Here is an 11777-nt window from a genome sequence, read left to right as displayed (position 1 = left end):
GATGTTCGATTCATTGTCACTGGTGATGACTTCGTTGTCCTGTAGTTTGTTGTTGTTGTTGTTGTTGTTGTTGTTAGTAGTAGTAGGAGTAGGAGTAGGAGTAGGAGTAGGAGTAGTAGTAGTAGTAGTAGTAGGAGTAGTAGTAGTAGTAGTAGTAGTAGTAGTAGTAGTAGTAGTAGTAGTAGTAGTAGTAGTAGTAGTAGTAGTAGTAGTAGTAGTAGTGTTCTAGGTCATGTAGATGTTGTCGTAGATAAAGCCGTAAATGCAAAATTAGGTAAATAACTTAACGACAAAAAGCAAACATACTTCCATCCAATTCGACAAAATATAATTTCAAACACTAGCGTCAAATCTTGGACCCGCCTCTGTTAACATTAATTAATAATAACATCCTTATTAAGATAAATGTGACTCCTAAATCAAGGATACTTTTCCGTATCGACAATAGACCACTTCAAGTGGACACTACTTAAAATTGCCTTTAAGCCCGAATCAAAATGAGCAATCCCCTTATCACAATGACATTTTTTCAATGAAAATGGATGGGTGTGTCGTTGTAAACAATTTCCAAAGTTAGACCGAAACTTTATCAGTAGAAACTATGAATACATCACAAGATAAGAGAATAATAGAGCTCTTGATTTATAATCATGTTTCCTATTTTATGGTGAAATATTTATGCGACTTTCATTTTATGTTTAAATAATAGTCAGAATTTAACAAAAGTGTAGATTTGTACAATAATACAGTTTTATAATAGAAAAAGGAATAACAACATTAAAGGTAATTTATTTTTATATCAGGCTGTGTTGAACCGTAATTTTCACACATACATATTCGTACGAATTCCTTACACGTGTGACAAATTCGTTCGAATATGGCACAAGTAGATGTTGTGACATCGCTCGTTAATACTTTCAGCTACCAGCCGCCGTATTTAGTTAATATCAGTTCGCACGCGAATCCTAAATTAAAAGGTACCCCTCTATCTGATTTAGATGTGCACCTTTATATTTAGAAGTGCAGTTCTAAAGACAGAGGTGCACCTCAATTTTACAAAATAGAGGTGTACCTCTATATCTAGAGGTGTACATTGAATAGGTTTTTGATTACCTCATATATAAAGATGCACCTGAGTATTAGGACGGCACCTATACTGAAATAGAGGCGCACCTCTACTTTGGGGGATATGGTTAGGGGTATATTTCTTCTATGTATTAAATTGCTCTATAACAATATCATATAAAAGATGACATGCATCTGTTTTGTAAATAACAATATTAATTAACTTTATGATCCCTTTTTAAAATCGAATAAAATACGCGGCGGTATGTATTATACACATTGTAATATAACATAGAAATACTAAAACCAAGCTAAGTCATAGTATTTTATATGGCTTTCAATACAAAGAATTTCAAGTTATTCAAGTTGTTCAGCGTTGGTCAATGATATGATTAAAGACGTAATTTAAATTCACGATTTCAACTTCAAGAAACCACGGTTTTACGAATTTTACTCCACGAATTTATGATTTTAACTTCATTTTTCAATACGATTCATTTCATGATTTCGTGAAGTTGAAATGGTATCAGCGTTGAACATATATAAATGCAGGTGCATTTCTTGTTACGGTATTGAAAAACATGTTTAATGTACATCTAAATGATATACTAGGCGCATCTCTTAAAATAGAAATACACCGCTATTTTGTTGTTTAAAAAATGAGGTGCAACTCTATTTTTTAATTACACTTCTAAATATCGAGGTGCACCTTAAAAATTAGATAGATATATATAGATAATTCTTTATTTTCTCCTTTGAAGAAGAGATTGAAATAAATACATACACATGTATAACAAACATCAATTTTGACTGTAAACTCTTTAACTACTCACTAAATAATGCATTTATGGAAAATTTTAATAACTGATAACAAGATTGTGACCTGTGATTGGTGAATGCTTAAAGATTTACTGTGGTCTACTATAGTCTCATAAGGAAGAAATACCATGTTTATGCTCATTTCTTGCCAAAAAAAAAAAACCTGTATACTTCATAATAACCATTGTTTTATAACATTTATTATCCTGTTTGAAATATTAAAACAATTTTATTAAATGTGGTAAATCTTATTTGGGAGTAAGAGTGCATCTTAAAGGAAACTAGCTTAATTAAATAGACGAGCGATAAACGAAATGTGAAAATTTCGTTCTTTATTAAGAGGTGGTGAAAAGGGGGGTACGGTCATTTCACAACACTTACTTGTGACATATTAGAACGAATTTGACACATACGTGTGAGGAATTCGTACTAATTCGTATGGGTGAAAATTACGGTTCGACAAGTTTATATTTAGCGTTTTACTCTACTTACTCTTTTGTACCTTGATGATAAGTACACTTATCGTGTTTTTTTTATTTCTATGTTACAGTGCTCAAAACATGAGGGGATTGTATTTTTTCGCGGCCGTTATGTGCTTTGCTCTCACGGTTCATTCATCAGTAGCACAAGCAGATGCAACACAATCAGGATCCCAAAACTGTACAGATTTAGATCCATCGGAAATTAATAATTGTACAAAAAATGCAAATGCTTCGAATACCCCTGTTCCCACTTCGAACAATTCGACGACTCCACCTGCTACAAGTCCGAATTCTACTACTCCTACTCCTACTACTCCTCCTACTACTACTACTACTACAACTACTAATATTGCAAGTACAACACCAACTACTACTTCTACTCCTACTACTACAACTCCGACAACAACTACTGATGATACTAGTAATCCTACTACTACTACTACTACTACTACTCCTACTACTACTACTACACCTCCGATAACAACTACTAATGATACTAGTATTGCTACTACTAATTCTACTTCTGATCCTACTAATGCTGGTCTATCAACAATTGCAAAATCTAATATATCCTCTGCTGGTAATTATAATTCATCTGCTAATACTACGAATACTGCTGGTGCGTCCTCCGCTAGTTCTCCTAATGTTCAGACATCTAGTGGTTCAGCAACAACATCCTCCACACCATTAGCACAAATAACATCAACAAACGTACAACCCACGCCATCTACAACAACTCAAGGACCCATGGCCACAACATTGTTTTCAATCACAACAACAAAAACAACATCCACTAGCACTGCAGATTCAAATTCACCTACTAGTAAAACGGTTGCTTCAAATATAACAACAGTTACAGCTGCGATTTCTACTACGATGGAAACAACAAAACAATCAACATCTTTAGTAACGAGATATCCGACACAGAAGCCAGATGTAGGTAAGACGTTTAAAATATATAGTTACTATTCCTCGCTGAATATTTAATAATGTGTGATGGACTTGTAGCTTCAAATGTAGTTTAGAAAACGTACAAAACATGTAATTTATCAAAATGCCTCTATAACAAAAACAAATATATTTTCTGCAGTTGAGTTACATTCTGACAGTGAGAGCCCTCATACTTAGACAGAATCAAAGCGCGAGGCGCTGAAAGACTCTCTGCGGGCAAATATGTGAGAGTCGCAAATTTTATTTGAACTATGGGAATGGGTGAAGGGCACATTGATAAAAGTGAAAAATGTGCCGAGGGCCAAGAGCGCTTTTGCCCACACTGGGCGAGGAAACAACAATATCTATACCTATTTTATGGCGTCTTGTGTCATTTCGTTTATGTAAATGTCACTTCAATCGTCGTAAACCCCTCCCCATGTATTTAATGTGACAATGCATACTAAAGATTTTTCGTTGCTTTTATTAGAAATCATACGATAGGAAAATACAATACATCATATATCATTTCCTTTAATGAACATACACGTTTTGTTTAAGGAATATCATTTTTTTACAAACAACTTCAGCAATAATTCAAGATGCACAGCTTATCACTTAAGTCGACGTATCCCCATGTATTTAAAGATACAATCAGAGGCGTAGCCAGACTTTACCGAATTTTACGCACCAAAGGGGGAGGGTGTGGGATGGGGAATATCCCTGTAGCCGGTTGGGGGTTCGGGGGTTCTACCCAGTGGAAAAAAATAGCAAATGGAACGAACATGTTGAGCTCTGAGGTGTATTTGGAGGGATTAATAGGTTCGAGGCCGCCGACTTTGTAGTTACCAAGTGATTGATTTCGGCTCAGAAAGCTATCTATCACAGGGAAGCAACGTTTACTTTTGCTGCTCTTCCTTTTATTCTGATATCAATTTTTCGCTTAGCCCTCGACCTTTCATTTTTCAAATTAATGTTACGCACATGCGTAAGTGCGTAACGCTGGCTACACCCCTGACAATGCATGCCCCTTTCAATCGCTTCTAAAGATTTTCAGTGCTTTGATTATATATCATACGTTATGCATGTTTTATGAACATACACGTTTTAATTGTTTAAGGAAATGATTTTATTTTTACGAATAATTTTAGCAATAATTCCTATCCGATTGAAAATGCAGAGCTTATCAGACAGTCGTTTTTCCGCGGTGAGGGCAACATGTGGTCAGTAAATGTATGTAGAAACTATTTTTAGAAAATCAGTCAGTTAATGTAGTTGAAACTATTTCTAGATAAACGGAAATTGTCTGTTCTAAGAATGGGAATATGATTGTGCCTTTTCAAGTATTATTGATAAATAAATGTTATTTATATTGTATGTAAGTATCTGTGTAGAAATAATACTAGTGCTGTAATGAATGCTTCGCACTCTTTGGGTGTTTTACAGGTTAAATCCGAACTACTTTGCTTCATCAAAAGTATGCATAACTCACTGTCGTATCAGGGAACGTGTGTTAGAATAAATTGAATGGCTAATGTCCAAAACTATGCCAAAAATACACCGAAACGAAGCTTTTACGCAAAAAATGTAAACATCTTATTAGAAAAGTATACGCCTAAAAATCATAGAATGAATAGTATTGTGTTATTGTATAGCAGGCAAATCATAGTACTTGAAGCATTAGCATCGCGAAACCTGGGATACAACTATTTTGAATTTCAGACAATCATTTTTGTTTCTTATCTCATAAAAGTTATATTAGAAATACACCCTTACAATTAAGCGTGCTTCATGGTCACACAAGGTTATAATAACAAACCCTGCAGGCGATGGTACACTTGCGGTCGGTAATAATTTCTCAAACATCTTGGGCTGAACTCAGAGTGAATATCAGTATATGTTACTTTCCTACCAGAGCATCTATTACTTTGACCCACACTAATCTGATAAATATAACGATCTATAAATAGTTATATTCCGCTAAAAATAAAACGCCGGAATACAGAAATACAGCGCGGAAATAGCCGACCAAGCAAGAACTCATACTCGGAAAACTATTTTTATGGTTTCGACGTCATTCTGCTACTAAACATAGAGCGCATTGAGGCAAAAAAAAATGGGTTAAAACGACATGAATAGAAGTAGTTCTTTGGAGTTTGCGGTCTTAAGACTACCTGCGCGCATGCGCAGATAGTCTAAAAGTACATATTTCAAATGTTATAGTATGCACACATCTTAATCCAAACTACTTATCTGTTCCAATTGATACACGTATTTAAAATATTGTAATTGAAATAAACATGTGGAACCATTCATGAAATTTTCAAATGGATAACTAGCAATTCTTAATATCTACAAGTATATGCCTGAGATGGTCAAATATATGTCTAAATGTCTACTTACTGAATGGTTAAATCGATGTCTTAAATATCAACATGTGTACGTTTGCCAAAAGGAGTAAAATGCATATCTGATACGCGTCCAAAAAGGTTAAAGGGATGTCTTAAATGTCCACTGGTGTACAAGAATATGCAAATAAGAGTCATAAATACCTACATGTTTTTTTTTCTCTTTGGAACTGCAATTATTCACAGTCCGTTTATTTCTTTAAAAAAATACACAATCGTACATATATACATATATAATGATCCATATAATTGATATGAATATACATATCTTTAATATATTGTTAAATAATGTGTTTAATGGTGTAAATAAACTCATTCAGAATACAAACATTCACATTTCTTTTTTTAAGAACGTCTGTAAACTAAGCAAATCATCCAAAATAACAACGTGTTTTGCTCTCCTATCACTGATGAGGATGTTTTATAAATACAGTAGCAAATTTGCCTCAATACAATATTGACGCAATTATATTTTTTTTGGTATATCTTATATCCTACCAAGATGTATTTTATGATGTTGAGAAATTTGTTTAAACCACAATTTTTAAACACGACATTTATGGTGTTCCAAAAAGTGGATAAAGTAGAACACTGTATAAAAATGTTTATAATCTTCTACTTCATGGCAACATATATGTAAAGGACAGTCTCTCAATTTCCACGTGAATAAATTCGGGTTAGTTGCCATAATATTATGTATCAGTTTAATTTTGAACTTTATTCTAAACAATACATTTATGATTTATATAATACCATGACTTCCATTCTAGCTTTTCTCGAAGACGGCGATTCCAGTAACCATGAATGGAAGGTTTTTCAAAAACTTGCCTAATAAAAAGCTGGTTATATCTACATGTTTACAGGTTCGCGTTCAAAAGGTGAACGCGATGTTTGAATTGTCCAGAGAATGACGGGCACGCATCCATGAGGGTTAAATCGATGTCTTGAATGTAAACAGATATACAGGAATACGCCCAATATTTTCAACTCGATATTTGCATGTTCACATATGCATTTCTACTCAAAACATTTAAATTGATAAATGGATGCATTACATTAAATCGACATTTGTTATTCAGGAGGCTGTTCAAAAGGGTATCGACTTCAAGATAACACGACATGCATTCATTTGTGCGAGGACAAAACATGCCTGAACGAAGGGGAGTGTGAGGTTGTCATTAAGGCTGATGACAAAACGGAAGCACATTGCAAGTAAGTGAGTCTTATCTGAAATGTTATCTAATGACTGTTGTCGCCTTTCTTTATTAGGCTGTTTGCCGATTATTTTATCTTTGTCAAATAGTTTCCTTATGAATGTTATCATTTTAAGAGGCAAATGTGACGTCAGTCCTGTAAACAAACCAAGATGTATCCGCAAGTTGTTTTATGCATGGTAACACGTACCAACACTCCCTTTTATGGTTTATAGGTCCATGATACTTATTTAGTAATCACACAATCATTTTTGCACTAGAATACTAGTGAATAAAAATAGAAATCATACTTCAAAACAACCAGAAATTATTAATTAATTTATTAAATAATTAATAAATGTTCTTTCTTTTCATTTTTTCTCGTGAGAGACAAGACCTATATCTAGTATTTATTGTTTACTTATCAGTTCCTCTCTCTGCCAATGTCCTAAACAGTACATGTGTGTATACCACGTGATTAATTACGTCATAAATGCTACATCGGAAGGCAACATTTTGCTTTAAATAAAGACTTCAATCAAAGTTTACTTTTCTTTTACTACACATTTTAAATGAAACAAAGGACAGTCTATTCCGCTTAAAGATCCCCGCCTTCGTTTTACTACCGGAGTTTGACAATATGAAAATTATTAGTTTCATCAAACACTCCGACAAGCCTGTTTCCAAACTAAAATGTTGACCGTGCTCCATCAGACGGCCGTTTTGAGAAAAGGTTTGTCGAAGTGCGTTAAGAAACTAAACTCTGGTAAAAGATCGGAGGCGGGGCTCTGTAAGCGGCGTACACTACGCTCGTATATTTCATTTAAAATGGCGAAGAAATAGTGAAGTCATCTTTGTTTAAAGTATTCATTCAAAGCAAATTGTTGCCCTCCGACGTAGCATTTATGACGCAATTCAGCACCTGGTTTACACAGTATGCTAAATTTTCGGATTGTATCCTTGTAAAACATGTTATAATTATTATCATAGATATTCAAAAGGAGTGTCAATCAAACCAACAATGCGGTAATGTAGATTGTGGTTCCGAAAAATTGTATGTGTTTTTTAATTAAAATTTACATTTTTGAACACACTCATTTATTTTCCGTTTTCTCTCCATTTTCTTTCTTTCTGTGCCGATGTTAGTCGTGTGACTATCGTCTGTTTCAAACTTCCAAATCAAACGTCACGTCAACGTGCATAGGACAGGGCCACAAATTCAACGACACCATTAAGTAACGTTTGCATAGAATTTGGTATGTTTCTTTGAAAACTAAAATTACCCGTCATTGATATCCTTTTTAGACATATCAACGAAAATATTTTTGTTTCAGTTTTAGATCGCAATAAACTTTACACTATCATATTAACACTATGAACACAAAAGAATATATTTCACTCGTGGCAACGACACACCTGAAATATAGCTTTTGATGATTACTCAGTGAAATTGTGTACGATCTTACAATGAAACAAACAAATACCCTCTATGCTCTATGTCTTCCTTTTATACAATTATGTGCCTTCAGAATGCATCTATAGTCTGCCTGTGTAGTTTGTACGTTGTGTGTCTCTAGTGCGTCTGTTTTGCCTTAATCTTGTGACAGTTGACAATGTATTCGTTAATATATTGTCTACTAGTCTTGTCCCTATAGCTTCTATTGTATTACCAACATATTCCTCGTCTTCACTTACATCTGATGTGAACTTTCTTCCTATCAAGTCATAGAGATTAGACTTTCGGGTGAATAGCCGGAATTTCCCTAGTTCTTGGCATCAAAACATCTCTGTAAGAAATCGATAAATTGAGCAAACGGGAAAAACACTTTACAAGTGCGGGGCTTGCAGGGTTGTGCTCATTTCGACCACTGCCTGTCACTTCTATTATTTCGTTCTATTTTTTTCCTTCTATTGCATTCCAAACATTTTTACATGCAATTTGTACGCAATCCAGACTTTACATACGTATAGAAATGTACTCGAGCGTAAATGCAAACATTCTTTTTCATTGACTTTAACATGCATTATCATTCCCTGGTTCAGTGTCATTTGTTTTCATAAATAGATATGAATAACTGTCCAATCTACTTTCAGGTGCAAGGAATACAGTGACCACATTTACACAGGCGCTGACTGTGCGGAAAAGCAGATTAGTCCTAAGAGGCAGCGGTCGATCATTCTTGGAGTTCTTATACCAATAGCATGCATCTTGTTACTAATGGTCATTTATACATGCTGCAAATTACAACGACAAAGGTAATATAAACAAAGTTTTGTTATTTTAAAAAGACTTTTCATCATCATCATCAGCAGCAGCATTATCATTATCATCATCATCACCACCAACACCACCATTTTCATCATCATCATCATCATCATCATCATCATCATCATCATCAATACAATTAAGGAATCACATATTACTTTAAGAAGCCAGCAAATCTGTCAAGAAATTTAAATTTGTTGCCACATTTCTATAATCAGATTTGAATTCAAAGTGTAATAATATGTGTGTGATTTTCTGTTTTCAGAACAGCTGAGAGGTCATTTCGAAATAAATACGATTTGAATAACCTGTAAGGCAACGTGAAGTGTTCAACTTTGTGAAGAGCAGATGTCATGCTGCATAAAGAAGTACGAACCCCTCTGTGACATTGTGTTGGTACTACTAAGTGGTAATTTAGTCAGCTCGTAACTTTATTTACATGTTTAATATCATGAATATACATATGAATACAATGTACTTATTTTTATCAAAATGGTGATGTTAAACATTTATATATCTATTCCATACACGCTTAGTGCAATTGTGTGTGACAAAACGCATAGGCATTTGTATAGTAAATAGATGTACATAATTATAATGTATATATAATGTATGAAGGTAAATACATGTATTTTATGAGTGAATATAATGAATTCAAATGTACATTGTGGTAAACTAATAGGCACTTGTCTCTCTTAAGTATAAAATAACACTCGTCTCTCTTGATTTTACAATAAATACTCGTCCCTCTTTTTAATTCAATAAACACTCGTCTCACTTAATTATACAGTTAACACTCGTCTCCCTTAATTATACAGTTTACACTCGTCTCCCTAAATTATACAGTTTACACTCGTCTCCCTAAATTATACAGTTTACACTCGTCTCCCTAATTATATAGTTAACACTCGTCTCCCTTAATTATACAGTTTACACTCGTCTCCCTTAATTATACAGTTTACACTCGTCTCCCTAAATTATACAGTTTACACTCGTCTCCCTAATTATATAGTTAACACTCGTCTCCCTTTATTATACAGTTTACACTCGTCTTCCTTAATTATATAGTTAACACTCGTCTCCCTAAAGTATACAGTTAACACTCGTCTCCCTTAATTATATAGTTACTGGTAACACTCGTCTCCCTTAATTATACAGTTCACACTCGTCTCCCTTAATTATACAGTTCACACTCGTCTCCCTTAATTATACAGTTCACACTCGTCTCACTTAATTATACAGTTCACACTCGTCTCACTTAATTATACAGTTCACACTCGTCTCCCTTAATTATATAGTTAGCACTCGTCTCCCTTAATTATACAGTTAACACTCATCTCCCTTAATTATACAGTAAACACTCGTCTCTCTTTATTTTACAGTTAACACTCGTCACTCTTTATTTAACAATTTATACTCGTCTCATTTTATTTTATAATAAACACTCATCTCTATTAAACAACAATTAGAGCGATTCTCTTTGTTTTACAATAAACACTCGTCTCTCTTCATTTTACAATAGACACTCGTCTCTCTTACTTGTACAATAAACACTTGTTTCTGTTAATTAAACAATAAAAACATGTCTCCCTTATTTTTATTATACAATAAAACACTCGTTTCTCGTTCTTATTACAATACACACTCGTGTCTCTTTATTCTACAATAAACACTCGCCTATCTGTAGTATACAATAAACAATTAAACACTGGTCTCTCTTTTACGACAAGCACTCTCTTTACAATAAACTTGAACTAATGTGCACTCTTCAAGCTTTAAAACGTAATATATGAACTCGCATATTTGCCTCGTAAAGTCTAAATGACCAACGCAGGGGATGTTTTGTCCACCTAAATCCCTGTTAAACCCCAAGCGAGTTACAGTTTCGCTGATCATTCGAAGCCGGTAAGCCCAACATATATCTATTAATATATTTTTTTGTGTGAGTAGTTTGAACGTGATGTTTGCTTTTGCGACAATGTGTCTCTTAACAGGGCATTATTTAATGTTTAGCTACTGGGCTTGTACCTGTAGTTTCCATTGTATTATTGTCTAAGATGTATTACTGGTTGTTTAATTGATTGGTCACTTGTGATCGGTCAATATTTGACATATGTTGAATGTTTGGGTTGTATATTCTTGTATGTTTGGGTTGTATATTCTTGTATGTTTGGGTTGTATATTCTTGTATGTTTGGGTTGTATATTCTTGTATGTTTGGGTTGTATTTTCTTGTATGTTTGGATTGTATATTCTTGTATGTTTGGGTTGTATATTCTTGTATGTTTGGGTTGTATATTCTTGTATGTTTGGGTTGTATTTTCTTGTATGTTTGGGTTGTATATTCTTGTATGTTTGGGTTGTATATTTGCTAACAATTGGCTTCAAAATGTTCCTTCGTATATTTATTTATTATTTGTCTTTGATTGCTTGGCTTGTTTAAATATTGCAATAGATAATTTTTTCATAAATAAACTTGGTAATCATTGTATTTCTAATTTCTTGACGATAAATTAAACAAGCATTTAATGAATAGTTAACAATGCTTTAAATAAATACATTTTGTATTTAAGTAATGAAGAGAAAAACTATAGTTTATGATAATACCGGTGACG

The 11777-nt window shown here is 33.7% G+C and overlaps 1 protein-coding gene across 1 annotated transcript; it reads left to right on the top strand.

Annotated features, from left to right (window-relative positions):
* Positions 1-674: 674 nt before the first annotated feature.
* On the top strand, positions 675-11765 carry LOC128240279 (uncharacterized). The gene is made up of 5 exons (XM_052956842.1): positions 675-783; positions 2435-3306; positions 6784-6916; positions 8992-9153; positions 9429-11765. Exons 2-5 carry the CDS (start codon positions 2445-2447, stop codon positions 9475-9477), a joined length of 1206 nt encoding a protein of 401 aa, XP_052812802.1. The 5' UTR covers positions 675-783; positions 2435-2444; the 3' UTR covers positions 9478-11765.
* Positions 11766-11777: the final 12 nt, after the last annotated feature.

Source organism: Mya arenaria, chromosome 7, assembly GCF_026914265.1.
Source record: "Mya arenaria isolate MELC-2E11 chromosome 7, ASM2691426v1".
Lineage (NCBI taxonomy): Eukaryota > Metazoa > Mollusca > Bivalvia > Myida > Myidae > Mya > Mya arenaria.
Note: the sequence above shows the minus strand (reverse complement) of the source record. Positions and strands in the feature narration are given on the sequence as shown.

Coding starts and splice junctions, on each gene's coding strand:
- LOC128240279 (XM_052956842.1), top strand. CDS start 2,445: ATGAGGGGATTGTATTTTTTCGCGGCCGTTATGTGCTTTGCTCTCACG. Junction 3,307..6,783: donor GACACAGAAGCCAGATGTAG/GTAAGACGTTTA, acceptor TTTGTTATTCAG/GAGGCTGTTCAAAAGGGTAT. Junction 6,917..8,991: donor AAAACGGAAGCACATTGCAA/GTAAGTGAGTCT, acceptor ATCTACTTTCAG/GTGCAAGGAATACAGTGACC.